Source organism: Phlebotomus argentipes, unplaced genomic scaffold (genome assembly GCF_947086385.1).
Source record: "Phlebotomus argentipes unplaced genomic scaffold, Phlebotomus argentipes genome assembly scaffold_18, whole genome shotgun sequence".
In the NCBI taxonomy this organism is placed as follows: domain Eukaryota; kingdom Metazoa; phylum Arthropoda; class Insecta; order Diptera; family Psychodidae; genus Phlebotomus; species Phlebotomus argentipes.
This window is the reverse complement of record NW_026776177.1, coordinates 1,385,571-1,405,698: the sequence shown is the minus strand read 5'-3', so window position 1 is coordinate 1,405,698 and position 20,128 is coordinate 1,385,571. Positions and strand designations below refer to the sequence as shown.

Genomic DNA, 20,128 nt, shown 5'->3' with positions numbered 1-20,128 from the left:
ACCAAAAAGTGTCGGGAAGTGAAAAGTTATTGTGAAATAACTGCACGGAAAGTTAATGGATTGGCCGAAAAAGGGGCCCAAAGTGTAGTGCATCGTGTGGGTTAGCGTTAAAGTGCATAGACGGGAGTGCGCCGTGCTCCCTGTGCGCCCTGTGGTGGGTGTGAAAAAGTCCGTCTGCGATGCCCTCTTAGTCTTCTCAGTCGTCGTGTTGAAAATTTCACTGTGGGGCAACAATGTCGTCCGGGGCCATCTGCTGAAGGTGCCGCGAGTCGGGTGAAATGGGCCAGCAACAGGGCAAGGAGCGCTCCGGCAGCTGTGGCGCGCCCGGGGCTGGGAGTGCGTCAGGAGGCGCCGTGGGTGGCGCCGGGGGCACCATCTCGAGTGGCGGAGGCACCCTGGGTCACGGCGCCCTCCGCTCCAGCCGCATGAAGCCGCGCCCCAAGGAGCAGCGCGGCATCCTGGGCTCCAACATCTTCACCGAGCACAGTGGCAAGTTCCTTTTTCCCCTCACTCTCAAGGCCCCCGCGCCAGAGCTTCCTGTTTACCTCCTCCTCGGACTAGACAGAGAGAAAAGTGTGTATGCATGTGTTTTGCTGGGATGCTGGCAAGATTCTGGAGTGAAGAAGAGGTGGCTTTTCTTGACTTCTGAATGGCAAACAGCAGACCAACAAAGAAAAAGAAAAAGTGAGAGAATATTAGCTCAAGAACGCCGAGACGTCCTTGTCCATTTTCACTTTTTACCCCTTCAATGCCTCCATTGAACCATTCTATCCAATTCACATCTCGTCTCAGTACTTTTGCCCAGAGAGTAAAATGGAAAATTCAGCAGCAGTGATAAATCTCACACTTAAAATAATAATTTTTTGCCATGCAATGGCGAGTTATGTGAAGTAATAATTAAAAACTCTCAACACCGAAGAGAGCATGAAAGAAAATATGATCCAAAACATTTTGCCTACAACAGCCCAAGTTCATTGTGAAAATGTTTGTTATTTTCACGGGTGAATTCACCACTAAATATTGGTCAGAAAAAGGTCTTATTACCGCTTCACTCGTAGTTTGCCAACCAGTGAAACAATGGAAGGTATTTTCCCGAGATCTGGCAAAAAAATTGCCACATAAGCACCCGAAAAAAATATACTGCGTTAGGATTCCCATGAGAAGACTGTGTGTGTCTATATAGAGGCATATTTTGCAAATTGTCAGAAAAGACCTCCAGAGCGTAGTCGAATTTCCTACGAAAGCAATCATCAATGTGACTAATGGTGATAATGTAGCAAAATGAGCGCGCGGAGACGCGCTGTTCACGAATGCCAGCAGCCGCCGAGGAAAAGTGATTCTCTGTTCAGTGAATAAGCACGATATTTAACGCTAGTGATTAAGATTTGGAGATTTCTCAGTCACTCAATTGAACCATGACGTTCAAAACAATCTAATTCTTTCTCCTATCTTTCTCCAAAATTTCCGTGAAAATGACCGCAAATTTCTCCGACTTTTCTCTCTTCCGCAGAGGCCCTCTTGCAATCTCGCCCCTTGCCCCACATCCCGCCGCCGGGCACCGTGGTGGGTCTGACGGATGAGATAATTGCCCAGGGCACGGACATCAGCCATCTGACGAACGCCCAGAGTGTTCAGCAGTCGCAGGTGAGCTTCGAAGCGGCTCACCGCTGGACATCCAAGGAGAATCTGCTCACGCCCGGTCCAGAGGAGGATGATCCACAGCTCTTCGTGGCACTGTATGACTTCACGGCCGGCGGGGAGAATCAGCTGAGCCTGCGGAAGGGCGAGCAGGTGCGCATCCTGTCGTACAACAAGTCGGGCGAGTGGTGTGAGGCGCACAGTGACAGCGGACTGGTGGGATGGGTGCCATCCAACTACGTGACGCCGGTGAATTCACTGGAGAAGCACTCGTGGTATCATGGACCAATATCGAGGAATGCTGCTGAATATTTGCTGAGTTCTGGCATCAATGGGAGCTTCTTGGTGCGCGAGAGTGAGAGCTCACCGGGCCAGAGGAGCATCAGCTTGAGATATGAGGGGAGAGTGTATCACTACAGGATACAGGAGGATTCAGACGGGAAGGTCTATGTGACGACTGAAGCGAAGTTCAACACTCTGGCAGAACTTGTGCACCACCACAGTGTTCTGCATGAGGGACACGGACTGATTACACCGCTGCTCTATCCGGCGCCCAAGCAGAATAAGCCCACAGTGTTCCCGCTCAGTCCGGAGCCAGATGAGTGGGAGATCAGCCGGACGGACATCGTGATGAGGCATAAGTTGGGCGGCGGTCAATATGGCGAAGTGTACGAGGCGGTGTGGAAGAGATACGGAAACACGGTGGCGGTGAAGACGCTGAAAGAGGACACAATGGCTCTCAAAGACTTCCTCGAGGAGGCGTCCATCATGAAGGAGATGAAGCATCCCAATCTCGTGCAGCTCATTGGCGTGTGCACTCGCGAGCCGCCCTTCTACATCATCACGGAATTCATGAGTCACGGAAATCTGCTGGACTTCCTCAGGACGGCCGCCCGGGAAACACTGGATGCCGTTGCATTGCTCTACATGGCAACTCAGATCGCATCTGGGATGAGTTACTTGGAGAGTCGTAATTATATTCATCGAGATCTTGCGGCGCGAAATTGTCTCGTGGGAGAGAATAATCTGGTGAAGGTGGCAGACTTTGGGCTGGCCAGGCTCATGCGTGATGACACGTACACAGCTCATGCGGGAGCGAAGTTTCCCATCAAGTGGACTGCTCCCGAAGGCTTGGCGTACAACAAGTTCAGCACAAAGTCCGACGTGTGGGCTTTTGGGGTGCTTCTCTGGGAGATCGCCACATATGGCATGTCACCATATCCGGGAATTGATCTCACAGATGTATTCCACAAGCTGGAGTCTGGCTATCGCATGGACAGACCGCCTGGATGTCCGCCCGAAGTGTATGATCTGATGAGACAGTGCTGGCAGTGGAATGCCCAAGACAGGCCCACATTCAAGAGCATCCATCATGCTCTTGAGCATATGTTTCAGGTGAGGGAATGAACTGTGGCGGGGGATGGAATAAAATGCTAATGCGACACTTTTTGCCATTTGCCCAGGAATCTTCCATCACTGAAGCCGTAGAAAAACAATTGCAAGGTGTAGCGCAGGTTCCCACATTAACGCCGCAGATGGGAAAGAAGAGCCAAATGAGCATTCACAGTCCACCACCGCCGCCGCAGCAGCAACACGAGCAGGTTGTGACGACACCGATGTCAGGTAATGCTTTTTGCGCTCAGGTGGCTTTTGTGAGATTGACGCTAAATGAAATGCCATTTGCAACACACTGTAGAAACTGGTTCATCGTCCACGAAATTGAGCACTTTTTCAACCGCCAAAATGGGAAGTGTCCAGATGAGACGGACGACTAACAAGAAGGGAAAGACTGCTCCTGCTCCGCCGAAGAGAACTAGGTAAAATGCAATGTTCTTTTCTTCTAAAGTTCCGTCAATACTTGATTTGTCTCCTTTTTCTCAGCCTTCTCTCCACGAGCCGGGACTCTACATATCGTGAGGATGACGGAAAGTTGCTAGACGAGCTCAATACCAATGGTAATTTGTCCTTATGCACAATCATTGATGCTCTCTGAAGCTCAGGTTGAATTGAAAATTTGTGAAAATTGCAAAATGAACTATTTATATCACAATCATAGATCACGCAATAACCAGTGATACAATTTCTTTGAAGGCATGACACGCGATGGTACGCTGGGAAATCGCGATTCGGAGAATGACGGAGCGGAAGTGACACCAGACACGGACACAGATAGTCAGGAACAGATGCACCAAAGACAGCAGAGTGGCTCTTTCAAACGTGTGACACCCGTGATGGGGAATCGTGGCTTGGAGACGCGCAATAGCAAGAGATTCCAACAGAGAAAGGAGCCAGCGACCACGGGCAGTTCATCTGGCGGTGAGACTGCATCGCCAGTGACTGTGGGCGCCCTGGAGGTGCAGAATGTCAAGAGAGCCATCAATCGCTACGGCACTTTGCCGAAAGGCGCACGAATTGGGGCATATTTGGAATCTCTGAGGCAGAACACAACGCCAGACTCTGGCACGGCAACAACCTCCCAGTCATCGCTCACGCAAGAGAATAGTGCTGGAGCTGAAGTGGTGAATTCCACGCCGCCAGCAGCTGCGAGTGTCCTGTCACCGAGGAATCATATCAAGAGTCAGCCACAGATGATCCGCAGTAACTCCTCAGGTGGCGTGACAATGGCCAATTCCGCATCGGCGAGTCTCAATAAATTGCAGCGTCATCGCACCACCACGGATGGGAGTATGATAACGTTCTCCTCTTTCCGAGGAGCTGTCAGTGGCAGTCCGAAGAGGAGTTTTCAGCCAACACTTGCCGATTTGGAGTTTCCACCACCTCCACTGGATCTTCCACCGCCGCCTGAGGAATTTGAGACGCCTGCTATGGAGATTGACGTGTTGCCACCTCGTGAGCCCGCTTCGGCTGCTGGTATTACTCAATCGCAGATCCTGACGCCATCCTATGACGTCTCCAACACGGAGCCAAGTGTGGAGGAAGCTTCATCGAGATTCGGTGTGAGTCTGCGCAAGCGAGAGCCCTCCACAGACTCGTGCAACTCCTTGGGCAGTCCAGCTGTGGACGCAATTGCCGAGGGGAATGTGAAGGAGAAGCTGGAGATGAAGTTGGTGGCGGAGATAAAGGAGCGTGCTGGTGATCAGCAGAAAGTGCCAAAATTGCCACCTGAGGCCAAAGGCGTGGATCCCGTGTCGCAATTGGTGAATGAGTTGGCGGAAAGCATGAACCAGGGCCGTGTGGACATGAAGAAACTACCGCCGAAGCCCATGGTGGATAATCACGCGACATTCAAGAGTCAGCTGAAGAAGGTGGAACCAAAGAAGGTGCTCGGCGAGAAGAAGGACGAGGCCATAATTGACTTCAAGTCGCGCCTACGCAAGGTGGAGTGTGACGTGGAAGAGAGTGGCCACGAGGAGAAGCGCAATGGCGAGGCGAGGGAGGTGAAAAAGACTGAAATCAAAATAGATATCCAGGGTGAGAAGGCGCCGGAGAAGGGTGAGGAGGAGGATAAGAGGAAGAGTACAGGAAGTATCAATAGTCTGAAGAAATTGTGGGAGTCCAAAGACACAATGGCTCCGGAGAATCCGCCACCGGTTCAGCTCAGTCCGAAATTGTGCCTCAAGAAGGCATCAACTGGTGATGAGGAGACACCGGAAGAGGGCCAGAATGCAAATTTGGGCACCAGCAAGAAGCCCGCTGTTCCCATGAAGCCCACTAAGCTCACAATCTACGCCACGCCAATTCCGACAAAGGCGCCCGCCCAGGAGCAAAACACTTCCATCACGGCCACCATCAGTCGCGAGGGCATTCTGGAGTTGGTGACTCTGCTGGAGGGCAGCCTGAAGATTCCCGTCACCGCAATCTCGGCCTCACAGTGGCTCCAGCTCAGCGATAAGCTCAACATTTTGCAAAACTCCTGTGTCACTTTTGCAGATAAGGAGACAATGCCGCCACATTCCAAGTTCCACTTCCGCGAGCTCGTCACCCGTGTGGAAAATCAATCGCGGAGTCTTCGTTCTGCGGGCAGCAAGAATGTCCAGGACAATGAGAAGCTCGTGCTCGAGGTGGGACAGTCCCTGAAGCAGATATCAAATGCACTTCACAGGTAAATTTCTTTGCACTGTGTGAAGACATTTTCCCCCCTTTTTATTCTCTCTTAACACTTCTTCTTCGTCGATAATGTCTAATAATAAAAGACACACTAACTTTCTGCATTAATGGAAAAGAAATGACAATTCTGCCCAAATTTAATCCACTGATTGGTGCAGATTTTAAGCATAACAAAAGAGCTCAACTATTCTTCGAGAACTTATACAATGAAATTTCCCATTTTTCCCCCAAACGTATTTCCTTCTTCAAAATGCAAAAGATGATCAAAGAGACACATTGTTCCATTAGTGAAGACACTGTGATATATTTTGGAACAATTTTTTTTAAGAGACTAAAGAGAGAGAGAGAGAAAAGCGCTTTCTTCGCTTTTCTCTCTTTGCGCGCAGTTAAAGACAGAAAAATAGAAGAAGAACGCATCAAAATGATGTGATTTCTATGGATAATATCACAGTTTTCCTTTCTATCGTCTAAATAACAATTCCCAAAGCATAAGAATTTCGTGTTGAACATCTCGAGAATTCGATATCACAGTTTTCGATTAGACACGAAATTTCTATGTAAAATTTCCTTCCTTTTCCACTCACATTATTATTATTTATCATTTTATGTTATTATAATTTTTTTCCCCCATTTTCAATAGAACCAATTATGTTTTCTTCCGTAGCAAACCACTGAAAAGTTATTGAGTTCTTGAGAGAGAGAGAGAGAGAGTCGAGAGACAGAAAGAGAGAGAGAGAAATGAGTTGTTTTTGCAATATAATTTGCAAAGAAATATACATTAAATGCAATAGTGGAATGATGAAAAGAATGTAAACCTAATGTACTCTTTTTTATAGTGACAGATAGTGAAGAGAAGAAAAGTGGAAACAATGTAGGGAAAAATAAAGTTGGAAGGGAGAGATTGAGAGAGAAGAAAAGGTATTGAAAGAAGAGTGAAAAAATTCTTTTTCTTTTAGGAAACTTACAATACATTATTCTAGTCGTAGTGATAAGGGTGTAAGGCTTTTCCTTTGTTCATTTTTGTTTTCTTTGTGTAATTTTTACAATGAAGATCGGGCGAGGGAGGAAGAAAAACAGGAGATCAGAGGTGAAGTAGTGAATAACTTGCGTTTTATTTCAATTATTATTTTTTGTTAGAATAATAAATGCAGATCTTATGAGAAAAAATGTCATGATTAGATAGATGGGAAATAATAAATATTGGAATGTAGGATATTTCTTCAAAACTACCCCAAAGATAGTCTTCTTATCCAATCGTATATATTTTTTCCTTCGCAAGTTAACAGCAGTGAATTTTCAACACTACTACAAGAAAGAAAGAAAAAAACCAACACGTTTTAAACGATACACTATTTTAGTGTCCAGTAGCCACAGCTAAAGTAATAATTCTTAATAGAAAGTCAAGTATTCAATGTCAGATAAGTTTAAAGAAGAAGAAAACAATTATCTTACTGTGTATTTTTACTGTGAGACGAAACTAAAGTGAAAGGATAAAAGAATGATTTTCGACTTATTTCATTGATGATGCATAAAAGAGAGGTGAAAGTCTAGGTATTTTAAAAAATTATTAAAGAAAAAAAAACTATGTAAGACCAATATTATTAAACAATTTCTTCAATATATTGACGAAATAAATATTTGTATTAACTTAAAAAAAAACAAAACATGATATAGAGATTTGCCGTGGAAGTGGAGCAAAAAGAAGATATATTTGTAGAATCTAGAATGGGAGCTCAAGATTGATAAGTAAGCTAATGCTCAAGAAAAGTTCTGAAGCGCGATTTTGCTAATGATAACGCAAATTTCAGAGAGTTTGCGTGACGAAAAGAAAAACAAGAAACATTCAAATCGTATTAATTTATGCAGAGATTCGTATTTTTAGTGTGTGACTCGTGTCATAGGATTTTTTTTTGTTAAACAAAATGTAATACTTTAGGGACCTTCAAAGATTTCCTATCATTTCCACGCACTTCCAGTGCATGTCATAAAAAGGTCTTATTGGTCTGCATGTGTCTGTCGTCCCAGAGAAGAGTGAGCGCTAGTGAGAGAGAGAGAATTTTTTTGTATTTAGTTGTCGATTGAATTTCCAAAAGCACGCGCATTTCAGTAGGTCCAAAGGCAAAAAGGCTATTTAACGATGAGACACACTATAATAATAAAAAAAAATATCAATAATCTCTAGCTTAAGGTATTGCTATAATAAATTATTCGTATTTAAAATGAGGATGCGTTCTTCGAAAGGAAAGTAGTTTAGCTATGCCCTCTAAAAAAAAGGAAAGGTAAATTGCCATTATTTCATATACAATATTATATATATAAACAATATTGATAGATAATAACGACATTATATGAGTAAAGGAAATCTTCGGTAGAATATTGTGTAATTAGCAAGCATTAGGATTGCGCAGATGGACGATGAAAAATGTGTAATAATTTTATTTTAATTACATCGTAGTGAGATATAAACATGACGAAAAAAAAGGATTTACATGACAACAAAATGTATCACAATAAGTATATTAGTGAGATTTAATAAATATTGATTTTAAATAAAGACTCGGCCTTGTGTAACTCCTCGCGCGCGCGCGTGAAAGTTTCCCCGCGATGGCAAATAAGAAGACCAGCTGATTGAGATGGTAAATATAATTTAATAATCTACCTTCGGATGTACAAAAAACCACTGCTTTTCACTTCACTTCTCCTCATCCTCTTCCTCCCTGTGCGGCTGGATGACTGGCAAGGATTGCGTTTGGATGCGCTGAATGCTGACGCTTTGCTTGTTGATCTTCTCAATCTCCTTCGATTGCTCCTCACTCTCGCAGTTCTCCTCCTTTGTCGGCTCCTTCTGGGCACTTTTGTCCTCCTCAGCAGATTCCTCCAGCTTGGCTGGAGCCTCTTCGGCAGCCGCCTGCTCAGGCTGCCTGGTTGATCGCTCATAATTCATCCTCCTCCACCACGCGCGAGTTGGCCTGGCCGTTGTCGGCTGATCCTGAGCCTCAGTTTCGTCCACGTAGCGTCGCTGACGATGACTCTCCTCATCCTTGGGCGGAATCAGATGGATCTTCTCTTCAGGCTTCGGCTCGCTCTTGATGTCCGGATTGATGGGAGTTGGCCGACTGGGAACACCTGGGCGTGCACTCAAGTGATCACTGGAGTAGTATTCGGAGATGTGCTGAATCTTGCCGGTCTTTGTTGGGCCCTGATTGGTCGGAAAAGCCCCAACAATGGCCACGAAGACCAGGAAGAGAGACTAGAAAACGGGCAAAAAACAAAACCCAATTTGCGACTCTAAATTGAGGTCATTTTGAGAATTCCTGGTATAAACTTACTGTTATCTTGAGAAGACGCGACATCTTGCTGTATTCCTTTTTCTTCACACTGCTGCGAAAATACGTGATCATCTCTAGTGATCAGTGGTTTTTATACCACAAACTCTCGCCACTCCTGGGAGAGAGAGATGAGAGATCTGGTGGGGCTGAAGCCACACACATAGTGGAAAGTTAAGAATATGTAAGAATCCGAGAGATAGGGTAAACATTTTGATCGTATTGCATGTTCGCACAATTTACCCAAGAAACTGAGTCACAACAGGTGCTAAGTAGTGTAATAATTAGTTGAAACATCAAGTCTGTGTAATTTAATTTGTATCTCCAACGGAGCATAGATGCTTATCATTGACTTTTCTATGCGACGCGCGCACGCAGCATTCCTCCTCTCTGTGTTGTCTCACCAAATATATCGGCTTTTTCCACGCCATTGTCCACATCACGAGACTCGCGTGATGTTGGCTTTGAGAAAGTTCAAAGGGGAAAATGTAAGGAAATCTCTTTTATAACTTTAATTTTATACTGCACGAGAATTTCTTGTTAGTTTTTGAGCAAAAATCAAGTGTATTTCAAGCTTAGAACATTTTCTAATCATTCTTATAAAATTTCAAGGCATGTCTGCATTTATATTAACGGACTATTTTGAACCCTGGAAAACACCTGACGAATACCAGCGAAAAGCGACGACGCGTTCAGCTGGGTTTCCCTCATCGAAAAAAAACATAGTGTTTTGGTGCTGACGTTTTCTAACCTGCTGAAAATGAACAAATCAGTGTTTTTAGTCACATTTTCCCTTGTAAGTAGTTTCCAGATCATTTCTCTCAACTACTGTGGCTAATCCAGCTTCCATTTGCAGCTTGCCTGCCTGTCCAGGGCGGAATACTCAACGCAAGACTGCCGAGAATTGGGCTTCATCAAGAGTCAATTGCTGTGTTCATCGTGTGATAACTTGGATTTTGCTCTCCAGGAACTCAAGTAAGGACACTCTTTGGCATCTAATGCACTTGCTAGAATTGTGTTTTATTCATCTCATCATCTCTCACCATTGCAGAGACATTTGTCTGGAGTGTTGTCAGAAAGATAATGACTCACCTGTGAGCCGGAAGTATCCAAAGGCCATCCTGGAAGTTTGCACCTGCAAATTCGGCGCATATCCCCAGATTCAGGCATTCATCAAGAGCGATCGCCCGCTGAAGTTCCCCAATCTGCAGATCAAGTACTTGCGCGGACTGGATCCCACCGTGAAACTCCTGGACAAGACGGGAGCCGTGAAGGAAGTTCTGTCCATCACCAAGTGGAACACCGACACGGTGCAGGAGTTCTTCGAGACACACCTGGAGAAAGAGAACGCAGGTGACGATGAGGAAGATTATCTAAAGACGAACCGTGTATAGCCGCGTGTAGGCATAAACAGAGAGAATAGATAAAGTTGCGAAAAGAGGTTGAAAACCGGAATTTATGACTTTCACGTGACGCCCTCCGTCCGGATGTGAGACAGTGGCACATTTCAACAGTCATCCCGTGCACAAGAAGCCCCCGTTTTCATGACGAACTCCCGCCACTGTTCACTGTTCAACGATCATGATACACTCCCAATAAAAGAGTCACATATTGCAGCGTCTGATGAAAATTTATGATTCCAATTACGGTGAGTTTAAAAGTAGCCCGAAGAATTAATCGATTATCTAGTGATTAAGACGTTCAGCACAAAGACACCCAAAGGCCGATCAAGTAAGTTTGAAAAGCAAGACAATAAAGATAAGATGAATTGCTGCTTTTTTCATCATAACCGCCTCGTTTCTTAATCTCATCCTCACTTCGATTGACCACCGAATTACGCTGCGAAATCACTTTAATTCTTTCCTTTCCACCGTTTGAGGAAGTCACAAGTGAACAATTCTCGTGCATTTCGCAATATTTTCCATTCAATTCAATAATCAAGTGGTGTCAAGCATGAAGATCAAATTTCTCATTCTCATCATTTACTGCACTTTGTGTGCTATCGAAGGACGATCAAAGGGCAAACAACAATTTTGGAATAATCCCAATCAAATGGCATTCGATTCTGTTCCTATTCAAGGTAAGACTGTGAAAATTTCCTTCCATTAAAGGAAAACATTATTGTTACATATTTACTCATCCGCAGAACAAAACCACTTCATTACCTTGCATTTGGCGCTGGGATTGAATGAACGCGCGCACGCAACGCCTTTCGATCCAACTCGCTCAGCTAAGGACAAGCAAACTGAGCCTCTGGAGTTGCCTCAAGACATCAATCTCTCATCAGAGACTTATCAGACCCTCAGGGTAAGCTGCAAAGAGATGAATAGGGAAAATTGTAGAGAATAGGAAGTAATTCTTCCCACTTTCAGGCCATTTCCACACCAGAAGACTTCTCAATGGATCTCCTGGATTGGACTGAGGGCTCCTTCACCCTCAGCGACGATGAAATCCACCAGATGGTGGTGAAGAACAGCGTGTGTCGCTTCGAGGGACGACAGTGCATCACGCCAGGAGACGTTGGACAGGCTTGCTGCCCATTTTAAACTCCATCAATTGGCCATTCAGATATTATTGATTGATCAAATAAAAATTGATAAAGATGCAGGAAACCACAGAAATCTTGCATACTTTCAGGAATTTAAGTTGTTTTGCGGAAGCTTTTGGAAATGAGTCTTCTTATCACACCTTATCACTTCATTCGCTTTATATTCTTTAAACCCGTTATGACTGTTATTTCACGAAGTGTACTGAATTTCATCAGTAAATTTTTGTGTAAAAGAGCTCAATTAAGAGATACTAAAACAAACTATTAAATATTTATTAGTCTCTAAGGAACCCGTTAAGTCATTTAAATAATGGTTTTTTTTTCCACGAATTTTCCCCATTCTTACCTATCTTCTCTACTGTATTTTAATATTAAAGAAATGCAAATTATTTCGAAAACATGCTGAACAGAAAACTCAAAGCAATTAACCAGAAATATCCAGAAATGATGATCTCCTCTCTCTCTCTTCTTCTTCCCCTTCCTTTGGATACAGCAACAAAGCGCGCAACACAATTAAATCACCCTTTCTGAGTGTCGCGTCTGCGTTGATTCTTCGACAGGCTCAACATTCATAAATCAACAATTTCCCTTCAGTCATTAACTGGGAGCACAGCCAGATTGTCGTGCTTCCCAGTCTGTCCTCCTGCCGCGCTCGCCCCCACTGGAAGACATTCCCAATTCTCTCTCTCCAACACTGATCCACCATATGGATTCTAGTGACGAGTTTTCTCACTACAAAAGTATTTGATCAAATAAGTGAATATTTATCAAAGACAGACACCAAACCCACAACATTTCCAGCGGAGAATAAGCAAAAAGTGATTGTAACGTGATCTATTGCTTGGGGAATTGAAGAGAAGTGAGTGGAAAAAAAATCACCTAATGAGCTCTAAACCGATGAAAACATCTTTGCACGAGTTTGTAGGGAAAAAGACTGAAGAATTTCTGTGTTTATGAAAAAAGACCACCTGAACAGATAATGTTAATTACGCCTACGCATGTGGAACTTCTGTGTTTAATATTTCGGAAGTTGTGGGCTATCATATAAAATAATCCGCACCGATCCAACTAGTCTTCATAGAGAGATTCTGGTTCATCCAGCACAGGTGAGCTGCGCTCTCTCCTATTCTCAGCTTTATCGTGTACCCACGCGAAAAAGGGCTTATCAGTGAAACATTGTTGAACTTGATCGCCAGTTATCGCATCTCTTATCTGCACCACCCAATTTGCCAACGACTGTCTTTGCGCAACGGTGTGAAAATGATATCGCATTTAGTTGTTTGGCTGCTGGCCACAAGTGCTGTGTATGCGGCTTTTGACATTCGCGCCTGGAAAATGGAGCGAAAGTACAAGGAATACTTGAATAAGCGCGCTTACTACATCGCCGAGGAGGAGGATCGCTCCGTGGGCAGTGATATTGAGCTGACAGCGAAGGAGCAGTTCGTCAATGCCCGTCTTATGGCACTCAAGGAAGCCGAACTCCAGGAAGGCCTCGAGAATCCAGCCGAATTCATACCGTGGAATCATCTCTTCGACGTCCTCTATCGCATCAACTCCTCCGAGATCTTCGACATCATCCATCGCATGCCCAAGGGTGGCATTCTCCATGCCCACGACACGGCCCTCTGCAGCACTGACTACGTCATCTCACTCACCTACGAGCCAGATCTCTGGCAGTGCACCAATCCCACGACGCTCGCTCTGACATTCAAGTTCTCCCGAGAGGCGCCAGCCAACACTGAGAACTGCCAATGGAGTCGCACGGCTGATGAACGCACAAAACTGGGCGAGGAGAAGTACAATTCCAATCTCAGGTCGCAACTCTCCATGTACAACGAGGATCCCATCAATCACAATCGCGATGTGGACTCCATTTGGCGCCAGTTCATGGGTATTTTCGGCGTGAATGACGGTCTCCTCTGCTATGCGCCCGTGTGGAAGAAGTACTACAAGCAATTCCTCAAGGAGATGATGGAGGATGGCGTTCAATACTTGGAATTGCGAAGCACCCTTCCGCCGGTGAGTAAATCCTGGAGATGAGAAGATTTAATCATAAAGTGACTTGCTCAACATGCTCCAAAAATATGCACACATATCAAAGAGGCACTTGACCGTTAAACCACACAAAAAAATGTTACTATGTTATGTCTTATCAGAGTCTTTCCGTTCGATTGATTAGTAGAAAAGTTTCCTAAACTGATAACGATGAAATTATAACATTTCGCAGCTCTACGATCTCGATGGACACATTTACAATGAAGAAGAGATCCTCCAGATCTACCAGGATGCCACGAGGGAGTTCAAACAGGACAATCCCACCTTTATTGGCGCCAAAATTATTTACGCCCCCGTGAGAGTGGTCGATGACGAAGGTATCCCACCATTGATGGATAAAGTACGCAATCTGCATGAGAAGTATCCCAACTTTATGGCCGGTTTCGATCTTGTGGGCCAGGAGGACAAGGGAAGACCCCTAATTGACTTCAGTGAAGGGATTATGTCACTGAGCGATTCCATCCATTTCTTCTTCCACGCCGGCGAGACGAATTGGGATGGAATGACAGATGATAACTTAGTAAGTAAATCAACAATGATATCTGATTGAAGTTCTTCACCCATTCTCATCCACTTTTTCCCTTTCAGATTGACGCCGTCCTTTTGGGGACCAAGAGAATCGGTCACGGATACGCTATTCTCAAACACCCTCGCGTGCTGAAGCAAGTCAAGCGCGACAAGATCGCCATTGAAGTGTGTCCGGTTTCCAATCAAGTCCTTCGCCTCGTCGCCGACCAGAGAAACCATCCAGGATCTGTCTTGCTGGCCAACAAGGAGTACCCCGTGGTGATCAGCTCCGATGATCCGTCATTCTGGGAGGCTAAGCCTCTCAGCCACGACTTCTACATGGCCCTGATGGGACTCGCGTCCAGACGCCAGGGTCTGGGTCTCCTCAAGCAGCTGGCCATCAACTCTATCAAGTACAGCGCCATGACGCCACTTGAGAAGATGAACGCCATGCGTCTCTGGGAAGCCGAGTGGAAGAAATTCATCGACGAATTGGCCGCTTAAGTCAAAGAGATACAATTGCGCCTTATCAATTGAATATTATCATTATTCGAATGTATTGGGCCGCGATTGACGTCAATAAAGAGAACTATTGTTCCGGAATATGTACATATGCTGTACATGTGTTCTTATTCTCTTTTGCTATGCCGCATTCTTGGAAGCGCCATGAGAAAACAACACACCATCATGTAAGACTGATTACTCTCGCTTTTTCACGCTTTTTTGCTACACTTTATTTTTCTTCCACCTCATTCCATTATTTCCATCTCAATTTCATTTTATCAAGTGCCTACTTTCAGTGTTTTAGAATTTGTGTGATTTTGTGAGCTTTCTTGCCATACATACATATATATATTATGTAGATCAGATCATCAATGAGACAGAAATTGAACAGAAGCACAAAACTCTGTCCTCAATTCTGCTCACCGTGAATCCGGCAATGCTCAAAATTGCATTTTTGCATGTGTTTCTTGTGTGTAGATTTGTATACTGTTAACTATATAATTTATACAATCATTCCTTATCAATCTTATCGGCTATAATCCACGTAATCCTCCACACTTATCTCACAAATAGGACGTGTAAATTTTTTCCTTCTCCTTCTATTCTCACTAAAGATATGTGACGAGACACTGTGTATACGTATCATTTGCTTATCATCTTCTCCTCCTCCTCCACCACCACCTCAATTCACCTCCTTCGAATTGTTGCTGCTAAAAATTGGTGCCCAAAAATTACGTGGAAAAAAATTAACCCCACTTCTTGCGATCCAATATATTGCTTTCATTCAAACATTCTAATTATCGTGGGAAAATAATTACACTACACCACCTTTCCTTTTTTCCCCTGGGCAAATTTGAGAAAGCAATTTAAAGCTATCATCACATCAAACCTATTTATATCACTGAATAATTGAATAGAGTCCATGGAGAGTGCACAAAACTTGCAAATTGTGTCGCAAAGTCATTTGAAATTCCACCAAAGAGGATTTAACCCGGGTGGGTGAGAGAGTAAATTATGCCAGAAATACTTAAACAGTCGACGAAAAGCATTCGTGAGGCACAAAACCGCAAAAATATTAAATTCTTCCTTCCTCTAACTTGTTTTCTACTTTTTTTTCGCCGTCATCTCTCTCTCTTTCTCCCTCTCTTTCTGTACATAGAATTTTGAAACCATTATTCACTAGGTATGCAGTGGTTTCATGTGAACAATTACTCTTGCTTGCTTACTTTTTTTCTCTATATATTTTATGCAAATTCCCTTATGTCCTAAAATGTTGAGTATAGCAATTTAGTTGTAGTTGGTAGATTGTGCAATCAATACGAGTCATTAGCCTAAAATAAGATCACATATTGAAATAAAATCATTTCGAAGATATGCCAAAGATAGGAGATTACTTTTGGTCAATTTAGACATTTTACACACTTTTTTTTTTCTTCTTTAACGCTAGAGTGATTTTTTTTCTATAGAATTATCTTGTCAAGTTTTTAGATATGTTTCGTGATCGTCTTCAAGCACCCGTTTCTCCAAAATTACATACTGTCATAGTCATTTTGGAGGATATTTCTCAACAGAGAAAACTACAGACAATAAACATTATTAATATCCAGAGCAGCGTGAAAATATGGAAATTTGTCAATAAATATGCATAAAATAAGGGTGAAAATGATTTATAAACTCACCCTTGATCCACAGGAACACTTGAGAATCCATTGAACACCAATGAATTTGTTCTCCATCTGGATATTCCGGGAGTGAAGGAGCTCCTGATCGATTGGATCCAGCCAACTGTTGTCCCACAGATCGTATCCAGTCTCGATGAAATTGATGGGATCTCCCGAGTTGAGAGGACATAAAAATTCTACCTGAAATCATCAATAACAATCTCACTGTAAAATAGTCACTTTGAAGAGAGGAATAATTGAAGAAAAGACTCACTTGTATAGTTGTAGATAACGAAGGCACACAATTCATGTTGGAATTCTGACAGAGGCCACAAATTTTGGGACGATAGAGTCTTCGCGAAACACAAGGCCCCAATCGAATCCTAGACGGTCCCATTTTCTGCATCTTTCGACATCCATGTCCCTTCTGCAGATGGGAAAACAACACACAACTAATCACTACTTCCTGTCGACAAAGTGGAAAACGGTTGTGGTTCTCACCCGATGTTTGTAGAGATTTAGAGGGAATTTCTTGGCAGAATGCACCTCCTCATCGTCCTCCTCCACCTTGTCCTCCTTCACACACTGGCGATTCTCACACAAACGAACAGAAGTGAGATCCCGGCATCCAATTGGCGTCTCCACATGTCTCGTTGAGACACCCACGCCGCACTCCTCCGAACACTGAGTCCATGGGGTTGTTGAGGAATTCCCACAGGTGACATTCACTGAAAGAATAGACGGAGAGATGGAACTCTCGAGACTCTCACTCAAATGGCGAGGAATAAGAGGTGAAGGAAGAGGAAAAGTTTACCATCCGTGCTGGGCATTTCGCACAGCCAAATCTTGCAGCAATAGCCGGAAACTTCAACAAGTCTGGGCGAGCGACACTCCGACGTACTCCCGGGTGGCGAGATGCTCTCATGGGGACAGAGTGAGGAGCAGGCGTGTCGTCCATTCTTCAAATATTCATCGCCATCGCATCAAATATTCATTCAACAATGCCACCACGGGGAAAGAGATGTGGAATATATAAAGACCCATTCATGTGATAAAGTCATTCTCTCTCTCTCTCAAAGTTATTATGAATATTGTGAGCATTTTACCTGGCACACACACTGAGTCTTGCAGTTCACTTTGAAAATTTCCCCATGCAGAAATGTTGCATTTCCGACTGTGCAGTCTTGTTCTGTGTTGTGCAATGGAAAAGAGAGGGAGAAAAGACGCGAACAGTTGAGTTGCGTGCAAATAATCAAAATTGGACAAATGTACACCATGCAAAATCACCCAATATTCATTCAATTTTCCCAACCACTTCAATAAATTGATGGTTCACTTGAAAGTGAACTTGGAAGAGGAATTAATTTGTTCAACTTGTCTTCAGCAAATGAAAGGAGGAATAGAGACTCTGAAGTTATACTCCACTTTTTTTCTGCCTGGTTCACTTTTGCCAGCGCCAAAGAAAGTCAAGAGAGTCATATATTTTTGTGGTGTGGGATGGATTTTCCTCATGAATAAATTGACTTCATTTTTGGGAAATATCTTCATGAATTATGGAATTTTCTTCCCATCAACTCACCCAAATTTGTCCTCACCGGATCAACCTGCAGAAAGAGGAGATGAATTGTGTTGTTAGTGGATTTAAAATAGACGCACACACGAGGATTCTCATTTGCAATCATGATGGAATTTGCATCATTTATCATCTCGCCTTACAAGAGGAACCATAAAAAAATGACGCTGAGGGGGAGGGAAATGTATATTCTATCTAGCGAAAAATTGCGTCAAATTCACGAGATTCATCCATATTTCACAGTTGAGTAAATCACTCAATCCTCACCTCATTGTCTGTGTTGATCGAGAATGCCAACGAGGAGGACAACAGAAGGGGAAGTAAAATACATCCTGTGAAGATTTGCGCCATGATTTCGTGTTGATCTGCAAAAGGGACAAAATGCAACAAAATCTTCCTACAACATTTTAAGCCTACACTATAATTAATTGCTATGAAAAAAAAACATCACTTAAATAATTCCTCCACGCAATTGTATGAATTACGCAACTGATTTGGCGCCTTTTTACACACATATCAGCGCCACTTTGCCCCCATCGACCCTATTATTATTCAATTGGATGCATGCTCATTGCTCCCGGTGGCCCATAATGCACACGCAAAGAGGAAACACCTCAATGCTCTCCACACTTGTTGGATTATGTGTCTTCGTGTAAATTCTCCAATCGCATAACAATCGATCGAAATACACCACTTAATTGGCGGCCAAAATTAACCCAGTAGCATATATATTGGAGGAGCGGAGTCCGTCTATCAAGCAGTTGCATTTCGACAGTGATTGAGTGAATATCGATTGTGCATTGGATTACAACTAGTCGGATTTTCCCTCCCTCAAAAGAAAGGATGCTTCTGCTGAGGATCTGTCTCCTGCTGCTGGTGGCCACCTGCGCCCTGGCGAGCGTACAGCAGGCCGTTGTTGTCGGTGGCCTCCTGAAGGCCGCCGCACTCAAGGGAGCCGTCCTCAAGGCGGCCGCCATCAAGGGAGCAGTCATCAAGGGATTAGCCCTCAAGCACATCGTCATTCCTGCCGTGTCGAAGCACATCAAGGAGAACAAGCACAAGTACGAGGCTCTTCGGCAGAAGCTCTTCGGCGGCCTCGGTGGTGGACACCATGAGGAGCACGAAGTGCACTACTACCACGACTACCACGATCATGAGTCCCCGAAGCACTACGAGGCCCCAAAGCACTACGAGACGACAGAGCACCACGGATACTCGCACGGAAGCGCCTATCAGGAGCGCGAAATCCACAGTCATCACATCCCTCACTACAGCTACAAGTACGGCGTGGAGGACTACCACTCGGGAGACCACAAGAGCGCCTGGGAGAGCCGCCTGGGAGACTACGTGAAGGGAGAGTACACGGTCAAGGAGCCTGACGGCACGAAGCGCATCGTCTCCTACCACTCCGATCCCAAGGGGGGCTTCGTGGCGGACGTGAAGAAGGTCGGCTACCCCCACTACGGCGCCCACAGCCACTACATCAGCCATCGGGCGGATGACTTCAGCGCCCCAGCACTTGTCCAGGAAACCGCTTACTCCCACGACAGGGATGAAGACTGAGGTGGGTCCCCACTACTTCCCACCCCCACTCAGCCCCTCACTAATTACCGACATTTCAGGCTACAGACGCTCTCCGCCGAGTGTTGGATAGCATTTCCACCCCCGGAACCAACCCCCAAAAATCACCCCCTTCCGGACAGCACTCAACCACTCGCCAGAGTCGCTCCGGAAGCACTTACCCAGTCCCAGGGCCGCCCCTCACCCGCCGGGGGTGAGACTCCCTACCAGCAAAGGACTGCCTTGGGCTATTGTTGATTTATTTGTTGTGTTTGTAAACCACCCCTTCTCCTCCATGACAAAATAAAAAGCCAACCCCGAACTCACCACTGAGTCGCAATTGCACGGCGAAGACCATCGTCCAGTCACTTCAGTCTGGGGACAAACAGAATCACACACTCTCTCTGGGACCACTTTATAGCAAGAACTGCGGATAGATTTAAATCATTTTCAGCACAAAACACACACGGAGAGGGACTGAAAAAATCCGATGACGAGGGAAAGAGACTGAGGGAGCCACTGGTGATCGACAGTGGCGCCATTTGGCATTTCCTTCGGCGACGGCAAATTTGCCTGGCGAAGAATATCTGGGAAAACTCAGTGAACAAAGAATTTCCCAGCAACAACTGCCCTCCACATGAGCTAACACAAATCTCTGGCACGACACTGGACACAGTTTGGACAGCGA

The 20,128-nt window shown here is 44.7% G+C and overlaps 7 protein-coding genes across 7 annotated transcripts; 5 read left to right on the top strand and 2 right to left on the bottom strand.

Moving 5' to 3' along the window:
• The first annotated feature begins 278 nt into the window (after positions 1–278).
• LOC132260756 (tyrosine-protein kinase Abl) lies at positions 279–7,370 on the top strand. The gene is made up of 7 exons (XM_059759073.1): positions 279–489; positions 1,511–3,033; positions 3,102–3,261; positions 3,335–3,455; positions 3,520–3,593; positions 3,730–5,701; positions 6,371–7,370. Exons 1-7 carry the CDS (start codon positions 279–281, stop codon positions 6,390–6,392), a joined length of 4,083 nt encoding a protein of 1,360 aa, XP_059615056.1. The 3' UTR covers positions 6,393–7,370.
• Positions 7,371–7,466: 96 nt separating this feature from the next.
• LOC132261267 (uncharacterized) lies at positions 7,467–9,520 on the bottom strand. The gene is made up of 2 exons (XM_059759993.1): positions 9,036–9,520; positions 7,467–8,956 (listed from the first exon to the last, which is right to left on the bottom strand). Exons 1-2 carry the CDS (start codon positions 9,105–9,107, stop codon positions 8,399–8,401), a joined length of 630 nt encoding a protein of 209 aa, XP_059615976.1. The 5' UTR covers positions 9,108–9,520; the 3' UTR covers positions 7,467–8,398.
• Positions 9,521–9,728: 208 nt separating this feature from the next.
• On the top strand, positions 9,729–10,481 carry LOC132259514 (selenoprotein F). Its single transcript, XM_059757179.1, has 3 exons — positions 9,729–9,828; positions 9,889–10,007; positions 10,084–10,481. The coding sequence occupies exons 1-3, from the start codon at positions 9,793–9,795 to the stop codon at positions 10,424–10,426; spliced, it is 498 nt and encodes a 165-aa protein (XP_059613162.1). The 5' UTR covers positions 9,729–9,792; the 3' UTR covers positions 10,427–10,481.
• A 97-nt stretch (positions 10,482–10,578) lies between these two features.
• LOC132259515 (uncharacterized) lies at positions 10,579–11,749 on the top strand. Its single transcript, XM_059757181.1, has 3 exons — positions 10,579–11,112; positions 11,179–11,339; positions 11,405–11,749. The coding sequence occupies exons 1-3, from the start codon at positions 10,986–10,988 to the stop codon at positions 11,576–11,578; spliced, it is 462 nt and encodes a 153-aa protein (XP_059613164.1). The 5' UTR covers positions 10,579–10,985; the 3' UTR covers positions 11,579–11,749.
• Positions 11,750–12,022: 273 nt separating this feature from the next.
• On the top strand, positions 12,023–14,743 carry LOC132261165 (adenosine deaminase 2). The gene is made up of 4 exons (XM_059759784.1): positions 12,023–12,686; positions 12,777–13,599; positions 13,808–14,155; positions 14,224–14,743. Exons 2-4 carry the CDS (start codon positions 12,841–12,843, stop codon positions 14,644–14,646), a joined length of 1,530 nt encoding a protein of 509 aa, XP_059615767.1. The 5' UTR covers positions 12,023–12,686; positions 12,777–12,840; the 3' UTR covers positions 14,647–14,743.
• Positions 14,744–14,898: 155 nt separating this feature from the next.
• LOC132261166 (CCN family member 2) lies at positions 14,899–20,007 on the bottom strand. The gene is made up of 9 exons (XM_059759785.1): positions 19,768–20,007; positions 18,148–18,245; positions 17,887–17,911; positions 17,414–17,496; positions 17,122–17,266; positions 16,809–17,035; positions 16,582–16,734; positions 16,326–16,508; positions 14,899–16,223 (listed from the first exon to the last, which is right to left on the bottom strand). Exons 1-9 carry the CDS (start codon positions 19,796–19,798, stop codon positions 16,176–16,178), a joined length of 993 nt encoding a protein of 330 aa, XP_059615768.1. The 5' UTR covers positions 19,799–20,007; the 3' UTR covers positions 14,899–16,175.
• On the top strand, positions 18,715–19,771 carry LOC132261167 (histidine-rich glycoprotein-like). Its single transcript, XM_059759786.1, has 2 exons — positions 18,715–19,444; positions 19,503–19,771. Exon 1 carries the CDS (start codon positions 18,724–18,726, stop codon positions 19,441–19,443), a length of 720 nt encoding a protein of 239 aa, XP_059615769.1. The 5' UTR covers positions 18,715–18,723; the 3' UTR covers position 19,444; positions 19,503–19,771.
• Positions 20,008–20,128: the final 121 nt, after the last annotated feature.

Bases quoted from the DNA above. Each gene is read 5' to 3' on its own strand.
- LOC132260756 (XM_059759073.1), top strand. From the start codon at position 279: ATGGGCCAGCAACAGGGCAAGGAGCGCTCCGGCAGCTGTGGCGCGCCC. The intron at 490-1,510 runs GCAAGTTCCTTT...TCTCTTCCGCAG, and splicing joins CATCTTCACCGAGCACAGTG to AGGCCCTCTTGCAATCTCGC. The intron at 3,034-3,101 runs GTGAGGGAATGA...CCATTTGCCCAG, and splicing joins CTCTTGAGCATATGTTTCAG to GAATCTTCCATCACTGAAGC.
- LOC132261267 (XM_059759993.1), bottom strand. From the start codon at position 9,107: ATGATCACGTATTTTCGCAGCAGTGTGAAGAAAAAGGAATACAGCAAG. The intron at 8,957-9,035 runs GTAAGTTTATAC...CCCGTTTTCTAG, and splicing joins CGCGTCTTCTCAAGATAACA to TCTCTCTTCCTGGTCTTCGT.
- LOC132259514 (XM_059757179.1), top strand. From the start codon at position 9,793: ATGAACAAATCAGTGTTTTTAGTCACATTTTCCCTT. The intron at 9,829-9,888 runs GTAAGTAGTTTC...TTCCATTTGCAG, and splicing joins TTTTAGTCACATTTTCCCTT to CTTGCCTGCCTGTCCAGGGC. The intron at 10,008-10,083 runs GTAAGGACACTC...TCACCATTGCAG, and splicing joins TTTGCTCTCCAGGAACTCAA to AGACATTTGTCTGGAGTGTT.
- LOC132259515 (XM_059757181.1), top strand. From the start codon at position 10,986: ATGAAGATCAAATTTCTCATTCTCATCATTTACTGCACTTTGTGTGCT. The intron at 11,113-11,178 runs GTAAGACTGTGA...ACTCATCCGCAG, and splicing joins CGATTCTGTTCCTATTCAAG to AACAAAACCACTTCATTACC. The intron at 11,340-11,404 runs GTAAGCTGCAAA...TCCCACTTTCAG, and splicing joins AGACTTATCAGACCCTCAGG to GCCATTTCCACACCAGAAGA.
- LOC132261165 (XM_059759784.1), top strand. From the start codon at position 12,841: ATGATATCGCATTTAGTTGTTTGGCTGCTGGCCACAAGTGCTGTGTAT. The intron at 13,600-13,807 runs GTGAGTAAATCC...AACATTTCGCAG, and splicing joins TGCGAAGCACCCTTCCGCCG to CTCTACGATCTCGATGGACA. The intron at 14,156-14,223 runs GTAAGTAAATCA...TTTCCCTTTCAG, and splicing joins GAATGACAGATGATAACTTA to ATTGACGCCGTCCTTTTGGG.
- LOC132261167 (XM_059759786.1), top strand. From the start codon at position 18,724: ATGCTTCTGCTGAGGATCTGTCTCCTGCTGCTGGTGGCCACCTGCGCC.
- LOC132261166 (XM_059759785.1), bottom strand. From the start codon at position 19,798: ATGGTCTTCGCCGTGCAATTGCGACTCAGTG. The intron at 17,267-17,413 runs GTAAAATGCTCA...GAATATTTGAAG, and splicing joins AGACTCAGTGTGTGTGCCAG to AATGGACGACACGCCTGCTC. The intron at 16,224-16,325 runs GTGAGTTTATAA...TATTGTCTGTAG, and splicing joins AGTGTTCCTGTGGATCAAGG to TTTTCTCTGTTGAGAAATAT.